Source organism: Anastrepha ludens, chromosome 5, assembly GCF_028408465.1.
Source record: "Anastrepha ludens isolate Willacy chromosome 5, idAnaLude1.1, whole genome shotgun sequence".
NCBI lineage: Eukaryota > Metazoa > Arthropoda > Insecta > Diptera > Tephritidae > Anastrepha > Anastrepha ludens.
Window position 1 is genome coordinate 36641405 of NC_071501.1, and position 20796 is coordinate 36662200.

General features: G+C 36.9%; 2 protein-coding genes across 4 annotated transcripts; one reads left to right on the forward strand and one right to left on the reverse strand.

Moving 5' to 3' along the window:
• Nucleotides 1–229: 229 nt before the first annotated feature.
• LOC128863984 (uncharacterized) lies at nt 230–2566 on the reverse strand. 2 transcript variants are annotated; one of them, XM_054103438.1, is made up of 4 exons: nt 2337–2564; nt 1935–2251; nt 1805–1874; nt 230–1389 (listed from the first exon to the last, which is right to left on the reverse strand). In XM_054103438.1, the coding sequence occupies exons 1-4, from the start codon at nt 2407–2409 to the stop codon at nt 863–865; spliced, it is 987 nt and encodes a 328-aa protein (XP_053959413.1). In that variant the 5' UTR covers nt 2410–2564; the 3' UTR covers nt 230–862. The 2 variants fall into 2 exon arrangements, with proteins under 2 accessions (XP_053959413.1, XP_053959412.1); XM_054103437.1 differs by having other exon boundaries at nt 1357–1727; nt 2337–2566.
• An 889-nt stretch (nt 2567–3455) lies between these two features.
• On the forward strand, nt 3456–13431 carry LOC128863769 (uncharacterized). Of its 2 annotated transcripts, XM_054103105.1 has the most exons (11): nt 3456–3642; nt 3740–4348; nt 4506–4603; nt 4672–4974; nt 5729–6191; nt 6282–6475; nt 9696–9756; nt 9828–9881; nt 11903–12069; nt 12141–12300; nt 12368–13431. In XM_054103105.1, exons 2-11 carry the CDS (start codon nt 3976–3978, stop codon nt 12505–12507), a joined length of 2013 nt encoding a protein of 670 aa, XP_053959080.1. In that variant the 5' UTR covers nt 3456–3642; nt 3740–3975; the 3' UTR covers nt 12508–13431. The 2 variants fall into 2 exon arrangements, with proteins under 2 accessions (XP_053959080.1, XP_053959081.1); XM_054103106.1 differs by lacking the exon at nt 3740–4348.
• Nucleotides 13432–20796: the final 7365 nt, after the last annotated feature.

Here is a 20796-nt window from a genome sequence, read left to right on the forward strand (position 1 = left end):
TAAGTTTAGTGACCTACGGCTAAGAACGTGAGTCACGTCCAGTCACTCAAATAATGCACACCCGGCACAGAGCAGCTGATCAATTCAACTTTGCGAACTCTGGTCCTACTTCGCAAACGTTTGAAAAACTGGTAGGAAAAAAACTCACCTATTACAGAAGAAAAACCTAGTTCTTTGAACAAATATGAGTTTTTCTCACAAAGGCAAATAAAAATACCAAAAACAGAAATTATTTATTTCTAATGGTTAAATGGGCCATACATATGTGGATCTAAGTGGACATATGTATACACAATTTATTATAAATTAAAGTGATGAGTACATTTTTGTTTAAATTAACGCCTCCCATATCTTTGTATGAATTTTTCAATAAACACAACCATAAAAGTCTAAGTTTATTTTCAATAATGCCAACTATTAATTTAGAAAAAATGATAAAATAATGTATACATAATAATGGAAATAGCATAAAAAGTTTATATTCCGAATATGTAAAACACAAATTAACAATTGATTTATATAATATTTTAAATATTTCCCATTGTATTTTTGTTTTTGCGATTTTTTCTTGTGATATCAACTTCGTTGAATAAGTTCCAAACTCCCAAATTAGGTACACTAAATAAATCGAATATCTTAAATTTTAATACGTCTCTATTCCCAATTTACGTTTCTCAGTTTTAGTTATTTGTTGTAGGAGTTGTTGCCAATAATTTGCGCTTGTCAGTTTTGCACATTGTCGTTTAAACTAATAGAAAAAAATTTTCTGCACTTACAACAAGAATTTTAGTTTATGACAATAAATTAATAGAATTAATGACATCAACGTTCTAGAAAAATTCGTCTACTGAATATTTGCCCTTTACATTTGCATGAAATGATTGCCACTATTATTAAGTTGATGTTGTTGTTGTTGCAAAACATGTTGATGCAATTCATCGGCATCAAAGTATATCAGTTGGTCGGCGGCATTCATGATACTACTCGGTATTTCATTCGCTACAGTCGTTATTACCGGCAACTGGGGACGTGTTTGCAGACGCGCCGATCGTCGCACGGATGCTAATGTTGCGTTCGTATTGCTGACACTGTCGCTTGTTTGATTACAACCTGTGCTTAATAAGTTAACTGACGCGCCTGAGGTCGATGTTGATGTCGGTGTTATTGTGATAGCGTGAGTGGGCAATATGTCGTGAATACCATTTTGTTGACGATGCTGCTGCTGATTTGTTTCGATTATTTCGAACAATTTCACATCCGAAAAGGTATTTGCAGTACCGGCCACAGAATTGGTGGTGATGACCGCAGGATTTGTATTTGTCAGTGTTCCCGCTAATGTTGTTAATGCTTTCGCTGTTATTGTAGAATTACTGTTGTCCGCAATTGTTGCTGTAGAAATTTTGTTTCTTTTTTGTACTTAAAATTTGCACAAATAGATTTTTCACTTGTTCATTGTTTTCAGTAACGTAAAATAATTTTATGAAAATAGTAACTTGTATACTGCAATTTTGATGAAGTTTTCAATTTTTAAATAAAAATATATAGAAATAGTTAAATCTTTGGAATTTCGATTGGTGTGAGTGCTGGGTTGTTGGTTAATGTTTGGTGCGTTATGATATTTTGCATATTCCCCATATATAGGTGAAAGTGTTGTAGATGAGTGCATGCGGGCATTTTTACACTGTGTTTTTTTTTTTTTGTATAGTGTTTCCATTAACAGTATATTGCTATTTTATTATTCCAATTTAACAAATTAAACAAAAATATATATAGGTATGCATTGTTTACGGCAGATCGGTCTTACGAAATTCGGTCGATGAGTCGTCTTGCAGCATATTGGGTTCATTATATAAATTACGATCCGATTTGGTAGACTAGATAGTAAACTAAATAATTACTTAGATCGCATACTCTTTATTAGCACACTCACTTACCTCACGAAACTTGTGCAAGTACATAGACAATGGATCTACGTAGTTATCGAAACCCAAATTTGCAAATGCATACAGTAAATCATCCCCATTCACTGTCTTTCGATTTTCTGCAATACTACGCTCTATCGCCTCTGAAGTTATAAACGAAATGAATTCTGAAACGCACTCCTGTATGCATTCGCGGGCGTCTTTAGCGATTTTGCCATTCTCCGGCACAGGCACCTTCATGATTTTGATGATGTTACAAATAGGCAGAAAACGATCCTGTTCACGCAGCATGTAATTACCACCGCTATGTTTATTATCGGACTCATCATCTACAGATATAAAAGGTGATAAATTAATACTCTTGCGCATATTCCCTCGTTTAATGTTACTTCGCCATTTAAGACGTGGTCTTACCACCTGAGACATCCTCATCGTCTCGCATCATGAAATCATTCAGATAAGGTTGTGAATCGCCGCTAGTGCTCATTTTATTAACAACTATTTAGCTAGCTTTACTAATTTCTATTTAATCCTAATGATTTAAGAAAACACGGAACTTCGATTTTGTTAAAAATGCGATTTATACAAAATGTATGCACTATAAAGTTTGACAAATGTAACGTCAATCAGTCTGCTTTATGGCAATTTCGCATTTGTTTTTCTAACCAGTGCAACCCCTACGGTTTTGTAGTTGTGCCCATTTTTTCTTAGGGTACGCTCATTCTTACTGCAGGCTACACTGAAGAAAACTTATAACGAAAACAAGGTATAGTTCACGACTTCAAAGTTGTTTAGTGAGAGCTGATTAAGTTGCACCACTTTGTAAGTGTCACAAATGAAATGATTTCTAAAGTCAAAACCTGGAAGACAAAGAAACAAGTAACATATCCGAATATACTGCAAACTTTTCAGGATGTGTTACAAGCGTCCATAAAAGAAAATCCTCCTCTTAAAAAATAAGATAAAATAAAATAATTGGCGCGTACACTTCTGTTATAATAAGTTCACATACATGTAGATGATCTACTTTTTCGTGTTTTACTCCCAATCCGTAATTAAAAAGCGGATACAAAATATCTCTCTCACAATCTGAGATTATAAATAATCCTAGATAATAATCATACTTTTTGACATACAACCGTGTGCTTTCTGCGTAATAGATCATTATTTATACGCGTGTAAAGAAAAACGTCAAAGTTAAAACTAAATAAAATGGATGCCAGTCCAGAAAGCAGGTTTGTAGACATAATTCTAATAATGTTTGTTCCTGCGTGTATCCTCTTATTTGAAACCTCAGTAAACGTCTTTTACGGATTTCCTCCAACTGTTTATTATTTATAATTTCTATAAAGAAAAACCTTTCAGAACAGTATTGTCAGCTGGTTGTCAAATTTGCAGGTAATCTACCATATTTGAATGGGTGGATTAATTTTGTGGATTTATTGGTAGTTAATGCATATGTGAACGTACTTTTACTTGTTTTGATCCTCTCAACACCTTATTAATAAAATTAAATTATTTCTACAACTAAATAAAGTGGCAATACCAAGCATCATCTGTTGAGTTCTTTATTCGGCACTCCAGTTTTACATACATTTCTATTAGCGACATATTGAAGTTATTGGCAATATTTTCGAAATTTTTTGAAAAATACAGTTCAAATATAGTACCATAAGTGGAGGAACAATCAAGTTTGGCCACAAAATGTCTTTACTTTCGGGTAATTAGTAATAGAAAATAACAGTTTTTTATAAATGACTTCTAAAAAGTGAAAAAAGTAATCACTTCCAACCTTTGGATTAATATAACTGTCACAGATGATATACTGGGGTCACTACGCGCCGATTAGTACTCATTTAGACTTTCTTGTGACTAAATTTGGTCCTGCGACTCCGAATCTTTACTCTGATACTGTAAATCCAATTGCATCTTCAGCTTAAATAGCTATGGTAAACGCGTCTTTGGAAGTTTTGTTTTAATTGCACATTTTTAAACCACCTTACCCGTAAATGCTTGTATGAATGTGCCACATGAGATGATAAAAAGCTGAACTATGTTCGGGTATAAAAAACGAAATAGATTGCCTAACTTCACATCAGCTGAAGAAAACTTTTTGCTGAAGTTGGCGCAGCAACACATTAAAGTAGTTGAATGCAAAATAACAGATGGGCCTACTTGGGAAATGAAGCGGAAAGTATGGGCCAAAATTGATTCAGAATTCGCGAAAAAATTTGGTTTGAGAAGAGGTTCAAAAAATTTAAGAGAAAAGTATGTCAATATAAAACGTAAGCTTAGAAGAAGCATGAGCGGAGTAAAAGAGGAAGCGTCAGCAGAATATAAAAGCATTGTTGATGAGAGTCCAGAAAGGCTAGCGGCACTAGCAAGGTTTTCTGCAGTCGGCAACACGGAGGACGCTGATAGCGACGGTAAATTAATAAATAATAGAAATTTATTTATTGAAACATTTTGCTGTGACGATACCGGTATACTTTAAGTCATGAGAATTGGAATTTTTTACTTAAAAACGTTTATAACTGACCGGCAGAAAGGTTTCAATATTGATAATCGTTGTTTTCTTGGTAGCAATCAATACATTTTGTACTGATCACAACGCCTTCGATGAAACAGCGCAAAGTTGCAGCTTAGATGATCCTATCCAAGAGTCTGAATCCGGAGAATATGTATGGAGACTATTTCTTTTATGAATACAACGAATGTATGTAGATATGTGTATAAAAAATATTTGTAGGAACACTCTAATAAAGAATTATCTTGGAACTCGGCACCGTCAATAGAAGGTAGAAATGTAAGATCAATTTTTCATAGCTGGGAAAGGAAAAATAAAGACACCTCCATTGAACCAAAGCATATCTTCTGTGAAAACGAGGAATTGCGATCCGCAGAGAAGCACCGGTGGGAAGCTGAGAGATTTAAACGTGAGGCCGAATTGCATAAATGGGAGTTGGAGAAGCAGAAATGGTTGGTTGAAAAGCAAAAATTGGAGCTAAACGAAGCCAAATTGAAAATGCATATTTTAGAGCTGAAATTGAAGGTAATTATTGAAAAGTCATGTACGCAATCACCCATGACTACCTAAAATTAAGGGGATTATGTTGTTTTTGTATCAGCTTACTAAACCCTGTCAGTGCAATGTAGTTATGACAGATTACCGGCCGTATTCATCTAGCAGCATAAACTTTCCCCATTCAAATACGGGGAACGCTGCTGAAGTGACAATCCTAAGGAATTCAAGCGTTGGTTAAAGAATGGATTCAAATCGTATAAATAAACAATAAAGCCTTTATATACCTATGTATGGGTGCATTCAAAGATTTTAATACAAACAGTTGCCGCATTTTTAAGTTTATTAGACTCTGCTTGATGGTGTATCAATCAAATCACATTGCAAAAGGAGCGACAGTTGCAGAATGAAAAATACCTTACTGCTGATGTGGCAGTATAGTGCTTTTACGCATACGTATGCACATACACATATTGACAATGTTTCTGCTGAGACAGCAATTTTGTAGCCTCCAGCGTGAATAGTCGCAGTATAAAAATTGAAAAGGGATTTGAGTTTACTTGTTCAAATGTTCACGTTATGTAAATTTTCGTGTATTCGAATACATGCATGTTTGTATGTAAATATGTACATACCTAAGCTATAGAGGGTAACTGGAACCAATATAGTCGTTTCTAAGTAATTTGACGCGTTGTTTAAGTTTCTGCTGACTTCTTTTAAACTTTCATTTATATGTTGCCTTTTTAGTCACTCTTAAGCTCTAATTCTAAATTCTTATTTGCAGCATTCGCCTATAGGAAAAAGCTCGGAAAGTTCTGCCAACATTGCGGCCATTCAAATTGGCACAGAACCAGTTGAGGAATTTTTAAATAGTTCTGGAGCACACGAAGGCAAGGAGACTGATTCGCATACTGCCGTCTCCACATTGTCCTCACAAATAAAATTGGAACCTACGCTTGATATTTCCGACACACCTGCCAATTCTTATTCGGTTACCTCCAATGAAGATCGATTATTCAATATAACAAGAGGGCATAAAAGAACAGCAAATTTTGAGTCACCTATAGACCCAATTGATTTCAATGAAGAACAACACCATAAAAACGATATGCTTGATAACAGTGATGCTAAAAATAATAGTATCGATAGCAGTTGTGATGACATTCCGCTTTTAGTGAATGAAGAATTCGATTCGGAAATTAATAATGAGGACGATGATGATGCTTCTATTTCGTTAAATAAGAAAAGTAATTAATTGTTAATTATTAATTATTTGAAATTTCGTTTAAACTTATCTATTTAACTATATTAATCTTTTAATTCTCTTCTCGAACTAGATTCAACCGATGACTTTTTAAATCTTTTAACGAAGTATAACCTTCAACACTATTTTCTTAAACTGAGAGCAGTGAATGTTGGTTTGGATTGTATGAAGGCTATACGTGAGGTAGATTTAAGGGATATATTTGGGTGTGATATTGGTGCGCGTATACGATTTCGCGGCTTAGTGCAAGACTGGCGAGTCTCTAATGTAAGTAAAATATTTTGCTATATAAAGAGTTTTCCAATAAGAGGTGTTATTCCCGTAAAAGATAATTGTTGCATGTGTGGCACGTAGCGTCGTCTTGTTGAAAATAAACGTTGTCCAGATCAATACCATCCATTTCCGGCCATAAAAAATCGTGAATCGTTTCTCGATAGCGCAATCCATTCACCGTAACTCTTGCTCCAGCTTCATTTTCGAAAAAGTAAGGTTCAATGACGGCCGCGGACCATAAACCGCACCAAACAGTCACACGTTGAGGATAGAGAGGCTTTTCAACAATAACTCTTGGATTTTCTAAGCCCCAGTTCCGACAATGTTGCTTGTTGACGAAGCCACCGAGGTGGAAATGGGCCTCATCACTCAAGATGATTGTTGGATGGAATCCCGGATCATTTTCATACATTTCAACGACCCAATCAGCAAAGACACGACGTTGTTGATGATCGGCCGATTTGAGTTCTTGTGTTAACTGGACTTTATAAGCCTTAAGACCCTAATCTTTATGCAAAATACGGTGTAATGACGTTTGTGGAATGCTTAATTCCGGCGAGGAATGGACCAAACTGGGTTTTCTTCAACACTTTCGGCTACAACAGCAACTTGTCCCAACAGCTCGAATTTTTTCACCAATTTCTGTATTGCGGTTCGACAAGGTGTTTCACGATGACCCAAAAGTGTTCGAGTTATACGAACCCTCTCATTTTCAGCATTTTTATAGTGAATTTTAATAATTTCAATGCGTTATTTAAGCGTGTATCGGTCGATTTTTATTAATAGCGTAGTTTCTTCTTGTCAAATATCATAAAATTACAGCTTCAAGTAACATCTACCGAAATAGCGTGCTATTCAAAATAACACCTGTTATTGGAAAACCCTTTATGTACAGTAGATAAATGTATGTTCTAGCAGCATAAACATTCCCCATACATGCACGGGGAATGCTGCTGGAGTGGCAGCCATTGGCCGGATATAAACGTAGAACCGACTGCCATGGGAATGAATTTTTAGATAAATGAATTTTTGCGCTAGATACAAATTCAAATAATATACAGGGTGTCCGGTGTCAGAATTTAGTTTTAAATTAAAAGTTTCTCCCTAACTGCTAAGCGGGGTGGGGACCACGTTAGTTTCTTTATTCATGCAGGTTATTTAAGCTGCGATTAGTGGTACCGTACCTTAGTCATAACCGTAACCATAGAAATCAGCTGTTCTGATTAAACATATGGGCATTACTGTAAACGATTATAGGTGCCGCACCATAACACCATAGCTATAACCGGAGCCATATGCATCTATTGAGTTTTGGGTTTTCCCCGTAACCGTAAGCAGTTGTGAGGCGTTTACGTCGGTCACTGTTTTCAGCATGAGGAATAAGTTCTTAGCGATTTTATCGAAAAAAAAAAATAAAAAATAAATAATTGGCGCGTACACTTCTGTTAGGTGCTTGGCCGAGCTCCTCCTCCTATTTGTGGTGAGCGTGTTGGTGTTGTTCCACAAATGGAGGGACCTACAGTTTCAAGCCGACTCCGAACGGCAGATATTTTTATGAGGAGCTTTTTCATGGCAGAAATACACTCGGAGGTTTGCCATTGCCTGCCGAGGGGCGACCGCTATTAGAAAAATGTTTTTTATTAATTTTGCTTTCACCGAGATTCGAACCGACGTCTCTCTGTGAATTCCGAATGGTAATCACGCACCAACCCATTCGGCTACGGCGGCCGCCCGAAAAAAAACAAAACAAAAAAACAATAAGTTAATCAATTACTTATTCGCCGTTGCTGTTTACAACTTCTTTCCATCTCTCGACCAATTTGTTAATGCCGTTCCGCCAAAAATCGCTTGGTCTGGTGTTAAAAAAGTGGTTGAGCCAATTCTTAAGGACCTCTTTGTTATGTTGTTGTTGTTGTAGCAGCATACACATTTCCCATACATATATGGGGAATGCTGCTGAAGTGGCAGTCCTTGGCCGGATATAAATCCGGGTCGTAACGCAGAACGGACTGTCGTGGGAACGACCTCTTTTTTATCGAAGGTAACTGCCTACATATGGCTTGATAGGTAGCCGGATGCTGAAGATCCTCCTATTCGAGCTCTTGGAGTGCGGCTTTGACGACTTGTGCAACATGGGTCCTGGCGTTGTCGTGAAGGAATATGGTTTAACCATGTCGATCAGGTCTTTTCAGTCGAATAGCCTCATTCACGCGGTGTATCTGGGCAATGTAGAGCTACTTGTTGACCGTGGCTTTCTTTTCGAGTATTTCCCAGTGCACCATTCGCACTCAGTCCCACCAAACACATATCAACTAAACTTCTTTGGATGAAGATCCGGCGTGACTCTCGGCTTTGTCGTACCTCCTAGAGCCACCAACTCCTTTCTTTCTCGATATTGATATATAGGCACCATTTCGCATCTCCCGTGATGATTCGGTACAAAAAGCGCTGTCTATGACCGCGTGTTGCTCGATGGCGGGCGAGAGGCTGAGAAGCAATTTGAAGGTGACTTTCTTTGTTTTTTGCGTTGAGCTCGTGAGGCACCCAGACTTTCAATTTTTCCCATTGAATGAGGGTGATTGCAATCGTTTTATGATCGCAGCTAATTTTTCTCATTTTTATTCACGATTGGTTTGGCGACCGTACAAAAGTGATTTGAGACGTTCTTGTTCGAATTCAGAAGGCCTTCCGCTGCGGGATGTGTCATCGACATCAAAGTCACCGTGTTTTTAACTTAACACACCATTTCCGTGATGTAGACTCGCCTATGACACCTTCTCCATACACGTCGCAAATGTCGCGGGCTACTTCGGCAGCTTTTTGACCTCGATGAAAAGCAAAGGAGAGCGGGTGTCGAAAATGTTGATTTTTGCCTTCTGGGTATTCCATTTCTAAGCCTCAAAACTAATACAAAATTAAATAACTCAAAAATACAATTAACATAATTTTGTAGAGCGGAAAGATTTCTATCGAATGAATACTTACCCTTTGCCACACAGCAAACTAATCGTTGGAAGCTAAAAGAAAATATAAAAACGCTATTAACTTATTCCCCCAACCCAATAGATAATCTGTTTGCTGAAATTTTTTTAGAGCAATAAAATAAGCCAGGAAATGGCAATAATTTATATAGCGTATCTAATAATATCAGCGGAAAATTATATTGTCCATTTTTAAAAACAAAATTTAAAAAGTAATGTTTTTATGCTTCTAGCTGAACTTTAATCATCTTTCTAACCATCAAAAGGAACTGAATGAGATTGTGACTAAAAAAGGTGACCAACGCGTTTTTGTTTTTCAATTTATTGCAGATGTATTAATCAATATACATTACTTTCTTTTTTAGATATTGCGGAACTCAAATCGCTTATAAAGAGTTCTCCAAAAACTTTCTACACAGGTGAGCTTTTAATAAGTATTTAAAATAATACTAGAATGGATACATACAACCTAGTAAGGCGTTTAGGCAGATTTACTTTCCTAATAAGTAAATGTTGTTTTTTAAACGTATAAGCAGAGATGTTTGCCCCATTAGTCTCACGTTCTCGATATTTCTGCTCAGTAGACTCCATCAAGTTGCCATTTAAAGTCTTGTAACTGAACAATGTTTACAAATCGCTCAAACTTACAGACAACCTGACGCGCATTACATTGAGGCTCATTTTTGACTTAATGGTTATGAGATTAAATAAAATTGCCACATATGTGGCAATCGAGACTCGCGAATCCCCATTTCGTTTCGGAAAATACACGGTTTAATATCGTTCGCACACCGAAGGCACCATTGGTACATACAGATAAAGCCGACGATACGACCAAGGCTGAGCGTAGCAGGGATATAATTCGAAACTTTTTGATCCCATACGTGAATAACTGAATTGACTAAGAGCTAAATGCGTCCAAAAATATCGTACAAAATATCGAACAGCGCACTTTGATGGAGTTTTGTGAGTATGCGTTAAGTCCATCTAAAGCTAGCGCTGCCTCCTCCTTTTTTGTACGATAATTTTAATGTTACATAAGATATCATAAAATAAATACTGGGCCAATGGGATAGTGGTCTTCGTAGAATGCAGTCGACGTAGCCACCTGGCCGATATTGTTTATAACAGATGGTCTGAAAAGTCTCGGGCCTAACAAAGAGAACACGAGTTTTATTTAATTTAATTTAATTTTATTTTTAATTTATTTATTTTAATTTAATTTAATTTAATTTTTTTCCTGCAATTCGAAGTTCAATTCATGTAGTTTTGCCATTGTTTTGATGGACTTGTGACACGGTGCGTTGTCTTATTGAAATAAAACAGTGAGCAAATGCGACACCTACTTTGAACAGAGCTTTCTCAAAGGCAAATGTTCATGCAATATAAAGCCAACTCACGCAACTTCACTTTTCGATCATTCAAAACGATTTTGCGGATTTTTTTTTTATTATTTCTGTTGTTACCGGCTTATTTGGACGTCCACTGAGTTGTGCATCATCGGTGTCTCTACGAACACGTTTGAAGTTAGCAAACCATCGCATTATTGTTGTTTCTAATGGAGCAGAGTCCACATAGCACTTTTCAAGCCATTGCTTCGCTTTAACGGTATTTTTTCTATCAAGAAGCAATGTAAAATTAAAAGACGAAATTCTTTTTGATCCATTGTTTCGAAAATAACAAAAGTAGCGTCAGTCTTAGCACAAAAACTCCCGAGCTAACGAATAGAATATCATGACATTTTAAAAGCTGTCTTTTTAAGCTAAATACTAACTGACAAAGTGGTGAATAAAGCTAGTGGCACCTATGTGTTAGGCCCGGGACTGTGTGAGCTCATGTGTTATATAAACAATAATTACGACAGTCGATTTTACACAGTCGGAACTACCCGGATTTATATCCGGCCAAGGATTTTCACTCATAAAAAAAGTTTTGATAGGTGGTTAGCATTGTGTAGGATTTCTCTCACATATTGCCGGGTGATAGTAACAATAACAACTAAATGCCATAGAACTTGTTAGCTAAAAAGTCCAAATTGGCTAATTTATTGATTTTTTGATTTTTAATATAATACTCGGCCTCATTGTAAATTTCAATATGACCAATACAATAAAAAAGAAAATATTATTTTCCCCCGTGGGAACGATTTGTTCACACGGAATTCACAATAAGGTCGAATGAGTTATATGCCCCTAAAAAAGCACCCGCAAATGGAGGTACCTACGTTTCAAGCCGACTCCGAACGGCAGATATTTTTTATGAGGAGCTTTTTCATGGCAGAAATACACACGGAGGTGTGCCTCTGCCTGCCGAGGGGCGACCGCTATTAGAAAAAACTGTTTCTTCATTTTAGTCTTTCACCGAGATTCGTACCGAAGTACCCGTTACCCTACGGGAAATATATCAAATCATATATATTTATTATTTTTGTCTTTTGTAGAACAGCAAAAAGTTGGAAATTATTTGAATCAAGAAGCTCATGAGGATATAAACCCGGTGAATGTTATTTACAAAGAAATCTTACCTGAAAAGCCATTTCATACGGTTTCGGAATTCAAAGCATTCGAAAAATTAATTAGTGACTCTGCCGAAGCATATAAAAATTTAGTAAGTCAGATTTTGTTTATATTCTCTATTGAATTTTTTTAACATACGAGTATATATTTATTGGCTTGCAGGTAAACGAATTCACTGCGCAAAAATCCAACCATACCGTGGCTTTTATAAAATCATCTTGGCGTCGTATTATGACCGACAATGTTGCTAAACATTTTTGTTGGACTGGCACACCTGAGAAGCCAGCCATACGCACACTGCGCGTAACAGATGCTCTAAAAGGTGCATTGATGATTATATAGTTTTTTTGCTTCAAAAATTTATTAGTTTTTTCGCTTCCAACTTTCAGAGGCTTATCGACGCAAGTACAACTACGGCAGTAACGAAGAATTTCAGCGTATCATTATATCATTTTTCCAACATGCAAAAACCCGACTGCAGAAGAAGCAAAATTACGAAAAAACCAAAGCTCCCTGCTTACCGCTATAAAATTACAGACACGGCAGGTACATAGTATGTAAGTTTGACTAGAGGCAGCGTTTTTAAACACTGAACATGCAATTCATAAAACACTAGGTTAAAATGCTTCAGGAGCTTTTGTTACGATGTATGTACATGTGGGTACGAAATTTCGTGTTTATACGTTTTTGGCCCGAAGAGGAGGCCATTTATTTAGCTTCAAGGCGAATTTATTAACGGTGGTGTTGGTAAATCAGCTGATTTGTTTTTTTTCCTTCGCTATGTCCATGTGGCTGTCAGCACAGCATAAAACAAGGCAAATTAATTTTTTGTTTTCTACTTTTCCAATACTTTGCCGTGACAATCAAACATACAAAACTTTGTTGTTGGTCTTGTGTCACCACCTTTAATAAATGCACCTTGTTTAGCTTTACATAGTTAAGTATTTACATAGCATGTAAGATGAGCTAGCGGTATGCATATTTTAAATTTGTGATAGGACTTTTAAAAATGTAGTAGTAAATTTACAACGTGCACTTGAGGTGCAAATCGTTGGCTATTTACCGGCGAAATCATTTTTTTTTTTTGTTTAGGATTTTTTTTTATTTAAAATAATATTTTTTAATCATACCGCTGTTGTGTATCTAAATGTGACCCGACTGGTCGTGCGGTCTACATAATTGGACCATTTTAAAACAAAAAAAAAAAAACGAAGAAAATAAGCAATTTATAGAATCTTAAAAGGTAGAGCTTTGATATCTGTTAACATGAAAATTCTCGCAGCATTCTCATTTAAACAAAATAACAAGAAATACTAACAGTCTCAAGATCTAATGTAAAAGTAAAGGTAAAAATTTTCAATTTTAATGACATCTTGACACCAATATTATTAAAAGCGTTATTGTATGCCTATTATTTTTTTTTATGAGAAAGTAGGTAAGCTTGGAAAAATGCGAGAAAAAAAAATTATAATAATAATTCATTCCTCAACTCCAACAACCTTATCCTTTCAATCCTTACTCCCGCGCATTAATTGCATTGTGGCTGCTAAAACACGAAAAAAAAAGAAAAAGACACAGTTACACATTGCAACAGTGGCGCCAACAAGAGAAGCGGGCAATCGCGCTAATATCGCGCAGACACACCAAATTTAGCGAAGTCCTCAACCATCTGAGTGATCCTTCTGCCAGAAAAATGTGACACTCAGATGGCGCTTCAAACAGTAAGAAAGCGTTGTTCCTAAGCAACAACAAATGGGCATTCCCACTGCTTAGGACTGGTAGCGGCAGGCTAATCACCTACCCTGTCAGAAATCAAATAGATTAACGAAATCAAAGCAAGACGCGTCTTGTCGAGGCCCTATGCACCCGAGTGGAGTGAACAAGAAAAAATTGCCCATTATGCGCCCGCTATAGCCGAATGGGTTGGTGCGTGGCTACCATTCGGTACTCCGTTCGGAGTATGCCGCCTTTCATCTAATATTAACTGCACAAAAGATATGATATGCTGCAGAAACCGTATGACGCGTTAGCTCGTTCTGTCGGCAAATAAGTGAAGCTGACTGCGTTGAATCCAAGTGACGCTATTCTCTCGTTATGTTTGTTTACGTTCCTCGTCAAGGGTGTTGCCACCCAGTAATGTCATTACACCACCACTCCCAGAGTTAACGCTTGGGAAAGGTAATCCTTGCCTTTGATCTCATTGTTGATGGATAACTGCTATTTCGTTCTTTGTAAAATAAGGCGGTTTAAGCCTATTGATGGAAACTGTGACTGGTTTCGATCTAATCCAAGTATTGTATATGTTGTAAGATACCTGTTGACAACCGGATACTATCCGGCGCTTTTAGAGACTTCTGTATCGAGTCATCTCGGTATAAAATAGCGGGGTTTCCGTGTTGTAAAGTAATTGTATTGGTCTGTTGTTTTCGAAATGTTGCCGTAGTTCTCGTAGGAAATTTTGTTTGCATACCGGAGCTCTTTCCTCGATGTCTATCAAATCGTAGGGTAAGCGGATTGGTTGGCCGTAGAGCATCTCTGCCACATATACAACTAAGTTTCCTTTACGGCAGTTCTTAGACCCCAAGGCAAAACGATGGGTAGTATGTCGACCCAGTTCGTGTCCGCCGAGTGACATCTAAGTGAAGCCTTTAGCATTCGACGCCACCTTTCCGCTATTCCGTTCGCCTGCGGGTGGTAAAGCGTTGTGTGAATGTGCTTCGCGCCAAGCAATTTAGCTAATTGTTAGAACAATGCACTCTCAAATGGTCGTGTTTGGACGGTAGTGATGTATCTGAACGTTCCAAATCGACTCATCCAACTATTTAACAGCTCCCTGACAGTTATCTCATCAGTTCATCTTGAAAAGTGGTCTACACAGGTTAAGCAATATGCATAGCCTCGTGAGCGGGCAAAAAGCTCGACGATATCTACATTTAACATATAGCAAAAGGTTTAAGCTGTCCTTTCGTGTGGTGCATAATCTTGCATCGTTGGCATGTGGGACAACTTCGTACTCGTTCTCGCAGGTCACTAGACATTCTTTTCCAAACGATTTTTTTGAGATTAATTTAATGGTTGCTCTTGTTCATGGATGGCTAAACCGTGCACATTCACTGTTCTTATTGTTGTGCGCCGGTAGGTTTGTTGTTTGTTTTGTTTCACTTCTCGACTGGTGTGCGCCCAATACGTACATATGAATGTGTGTATGCTGCTTTTGATTTTTTGAACATCATTGCATCCTCGTCGCCAGTGTTACGTATGCGAACTGGTCTTTATTGAAGTAAATCTATATTACAGACTTATATACACATGCCCCACAAAGTCTGCGTTCACCCTACAATAACTTTTTAGTGAATGAAACACACAACCTGATTTTATAATTTTTATAAATTTGTATATTTTTATATGTTTAAGTTTTAAAAACAAAAATAAATTTCAAGATTCCTCACATAAGTTTTTAGGCAATACTGCTGTTTCCATGGTGCCGCAATTTAATGGCGGATTCTTATAAAACTCGACAAAAGAAAACGAAATGAAAGAGTAAATTTTTTTGATATCTCGCTTAGTTTTCGAGATATTAAATAAAAATAATAATAATAATTTTTTATTCAGTTTCGATAGAATTCGGCGAGATAAGACAAAATGTAGGAGTAAAATTTTTCGATATCTCGTTTAGTTTTCGAGATGTGTTTTATCATCGATTATTGTATTATCTTTCTTTACGATATGGATGGGGAAAAATACGACTAGTTTATCATTGTTGTAATGAAAAATAAAAATATTTACCATGAATCCAATGAAAAATTCTCAACTCTTTTGACGCGTGTTAAAATTGTTCTCAGACTGCAATAAAAATCATCTGGCAATGACTCAGAATGAGATGAGTCTAATTCAAATGTTGCATCAATATCTTCATCATCGTCTTCTTCTACATTAGTTTCCAGGCGAGGCCGTTTTGGGGGCCCGTTTTGCTGGGGGAAGCAAAACTTCAACTTCTGGTTGTAATGTAGGAGGATCGATTTCTTTCAAAGTCAATCCATCTTTTAATTCGCCGTCCACAGTTCCTGGATACACTTTTTTGATGTCTAAAAGGAATGATTCGGGAACCTTTATCACCAATGGTATATATGGCTGTAATGGTGAATAATGGCTGTAACAAATAAATAAAGCAACCATAAAGTCTGCGTTCAGTCTTAAAGTCTAATACAAAAACATGATATGCTGTATGCAAAAATCAAGTTGGATATCCACGTTGCTTCAGGACTTCACTCAGCCTATTTGGCATTGAACTTACTAGTTTCTCTGTTTCCTCTGCAGTTATCTTCCTCCATTCTGCCTGCATGACACTCCGCAAAACCTCCTTACTAGTAATCACTTGCTGACGAATTCTTTTTTCCAATAGATCACACAGATGCTGGATGAGGTTAAGATCTTGGGACTGTGGCGGAGTTTTAAGCTGTTTTGGGGCGTTGTACAAGAGCCAAAGCTTAACGATCTCGGCTGTGTGCTTCGGGTCGTTATCTTGTTGAAACCAAAATGTTCTTGATAAGCCGAGATTTTCTGCACTTTGCTTTAAATTCCGTTTTAGTATGTTCACGTATCCCCATTTATCCATCGTCGAATCAATAAATTCTAACTGACGCCATGCAGCTCCAAACCATAACCCCGCCACCTCCGTGCTTAACCGTGCCAACAAGATTTTGCTTTTCAAGAGCAATTCCAGGTTTTCGCCAAACAATTTGACGGCCTTTTATTCCGAATCTACAAAATTTACTTTCGTCTGAAAATATTATTTTTTTCCAGAACTCGGGAGGCTTATTTATGTACTCATTAACAAATTGAATGCGTTTACGACTTCACAAGAGAAATGAAATGCTTTCTTCGGGCGTCTCTACCATGGTATCCAGCTTGACGTAGAACTTTTTTGGCAGTTTCAGCGCTAATACTTTTTTTAAATGTTTGATTTATGTTTTCAACTAATTTTGAGGATGTAATCCGGGGGTTAACCTTTGCCAAGTTGATTATAGAACGCTCTTCCTGGGTCGATAATTTTTTCGGACGCCCTGACCTTGGCTTAGATGTAAAAATTCCAGTTTGTCGAAAATTTGTTACAACTCGCTGAATAGAGGAATTCGTTCTCCCAATAGAGTTTCCAATATTTCGGAAACTTTGTCCATCTTTCCACATTTTTATAATTATTTTCCTCTCAGAAACCCTTATTTCTTTTCCCTCTCCTTCCATGTTCTTTAATTATCTCCAGTTATAAATAAAATGTTGAACTAAGCTTTGTTACCATTCAGTCCAAGTAATGCGCAATCAAAAATTAATATAAACAAGGAAAAATATCTTAAAATTAACGGTATCATTAAAATGCCCTTCAAAGCTGGGAATATAGTGAATAAAAAATTGTAAAGATTTCAGTTTAATCATAATATTCTATTTTGTTTTTAATAAATTTAAGAAGGCTATTCGGGTGAACGCAGACTTTGTGGGGCATGTGTATGTATAGAATCTCAATGTTCCATATTTATTTATTTAAACAAAAGTAACTTCTAAAATGCAAAATATTTATGTTGTGAAATCGTGTGTAATTGAATATCGTATGAATCGTCAGTTGCAATTGAATTTCATTCAACTAACTTTGCTACGGTTCTTATTAATCATGTTTAAATATTGCCACTTCATGCTACACTTGTAGGTAGGGTATTCACTACATATGTAATGTGTGCTTAACTATGTTGATCGCAATCCGCGGAGACGATGCGTTCAGGTAGGTGTCTCAATTGCAACTTCGTTACTCTCATACATGACAGCTGTCGTCTTCGCTTTTGCATTTGCTTGCCAATTGGCGAAAATCGTGCCAGTTGTAGCACCGTGTTATAACTGCATTTTCCCTAATACAGCAGTAAATACGCATTTTAGATAGGCTTAGTAGTTTTTGTGTGGACGCTGATGGTGCATATCTGCGTGCCTCCGAATGTTGTGTACATTGTTGGTATGGCCGATAGCGCAACTTTTCCGTCAGGGAGGCTATTTCTTATCGCCTCTAACACTTCTTCTCTGGATGTCATCTCGTCAATATCTTTTATTTGAATAGACGTTTCTTGTGTTAGGGAGCGAACCTGTGCACTTTCGCCGAGTACACCTTCTACTGTTGTCTTGCGCTTCTAAGTAGCTGGATCAGCTTGCCGCTTTAGTTCGAATAATAATTCGTCCTTCGCCGTCTTTCTAATGCTCTTTACGATATGGCTCAGTTCTTTGAACTCAGGTTGCGATTAAATTTTTTTTAATATTTCCGCGTATGATACTGCACCGACTTTTTTCAGGACCAATGCGTCAGGTTTCGTTGGTCTATTTTGCGTTATTTTGGTCTTAAGTTTGACCACTGTTGACCAACCTTGACGAGATCGGGTGTCCTCCACGCCTAGGGGCGAGTTCATGCCTACACCTGCCGCGCTTTGCTTCTTTACAGCAGCCACCTCTTTTGGTTGGTTGGAGCAGCGTTGTTGCTCTTTGGGCTTGACCTCTATTGGTCCTCTCGACGATTCTGTGCTGATCACTGTGCTATTTGCTGCGGCGAATCGGGCGCATCCCGCCCGTTATTGGCAGCCGTGCGGGTTCTCTTTGCTTGCTTTTTGCGATCGTTCTCCATTGTATCGGTTTGTGTGCTTTGATTGGCGCGCACAGTGGGTGGCTTAGATATGTTGTGTGCGTAGTGCTTTCTGATGCTGCCTCTCTATTGCACTCACCATGTCTCTCATTGACATGTTGATATGCCTCTGCATTTTCATCATACTGATAAGCTCTTTTATTTTTTCTCCCATCGAACGTAGCGCCTCCCCGTCGCTCGTTTCCTTCGATTCTCCGCGTATGCTCGGTTACTTATTCGGCATGTTATTGGGTAGTTTGCTTATCCCTATGGGTGTCAGATGTCATTCATCTGCGTAGATGTCTGGGCAGATGTGCAGATGATAAGCAGCTATTCTCTCTCTTCGCACCAACACTTTGCACCGTTCGCTAAATAATTTCCTTATTTTTTATTTTATATATATGAATATGTATATGCATATGTATTTTTTTTGTTACACAGTTGGCTGAGCAGATGTGCTTATAATAAGCCTTGATTCAATTATTAAAGGTTTGCTCAATTGTGACATTAGAATTTCGACACTCCCTTACAAAAGGTGGCATTTAAGAAGGGTGAGAAAGGGGGAAAAAATTTAATCCCTCTTGATGATAATGGTAGCAAAAACGTAGTTTTATTTTAGTAACTGACTTCAATTTTAAAATAGAAAATGACATGACAATATGAATTTGTATACACATATCGCTCATTTACTTCAATAGTGTCATAACTCAAAAAACAAAATTATTTAGGAGAGCAATTTTTAGATTTCAGCTTTCTTTTGTGGGTTAAATAAAAGCTAAAGTCGCAGATTTTCTATGCAAACTAGTAGTATAGTAGACAGATAGTTAGACATTTTATTTTCGAAGTGTTTTAACTAAAACATAAATTAAATAGAAAAATGCATAGCATTAGAACATATTTTTATATGAACGAGGTTTTTTAACTAAAACAAAAATTAAATACAAAAATTCACAGCATTAAAACATATTTTTATATGAACTTCATTTTCAGTTTTTAAAAATGATACTAATAATAAGTACAGGCAAATACAGGGAAAATTTAATCACAAATTGCTATAAAATTCTTGATAAAAACGTGGAATCAAGTTCTTTTTAATAAATTCGTTTATATCTCTTTTATTATTAGGAATTCCGATTTTGGAGTGGTAGGCTTTTTGTAAATCAATCGATGTGCTATGTTTCTTCTTCGATCTGATTATAGTGGCTTCTCTGAACTTCTCCTCAGCGTATGATGTTTTGAAAAGCACAGAGTTGGGTGACTCTCGTTGAACCTTCAAGATTTTCACTTCTGAGAGTTTAATTTCTCCCATATTCAATGGACCCATGTCATTAGAGAGTAATTTGATGTCAAAGAAGTCTCCGTAAGACATTTCTTGCACTAAGAATGCCTGTTTTCTTTGCTGATCGAATTATAGTAATGAATGAGTCACTGATGTATACTGGACCACTTTTAAGGATTCGCTTAGTTGCTCTCTCAATAAGGGAATGTGCTGAGTCACCTTCGTTTTGGATATGGCCTTTGATGAGGTACTTGTGGGTGATGGACTTTATACCCAAGTAGCGAACGGCGTATAAATACAAGGCAACCATGAACTTGTTTTTCTGTTGTCCAGCACAATTATCGGAATAAAATATTATTTCATTTTTCATTTCATTTATTCAAATTTTTCTCATGCAAGTGATTTCATAAACGGCTTTGTTGTTCGCTTTTTCATCGACCGTCATATTAGTATAGGCTTCGCATTGCTCACACAGATCTTTTTTGGGGGTAAAAAAGGAAATATTAAAGTTTTTCGTAAAGGATCTATAAAACGAAATATATGTGCAAAATGGCTGTTATTTTTCTTTGCATACATCTACATAGTCGCGATAAAGGCTTGATATTGTTTTGCTTCCCTCAATAAATGTTTTAGACGTATTTGCTCTCGTATAATGGCTTTCGATTTTCGGTATTGTTTCAATAAATGCCCTTATTCCATTTGCAATATTCGTGTAAAGTTTTCTGTGCTTTCCGTGTTTGCCTCTTTGATCCGGCTGCAATACTTGGTTCGCGAGCTTTTCTCGTTTCTCTATCACTGTTCGTATTGGTCGATCATTGATATCAAGATTGTTTTTAAAAAATAATTTGCAGACGCGAATAGAATTGTCAAAAATCTTAAAAAAAGGCATT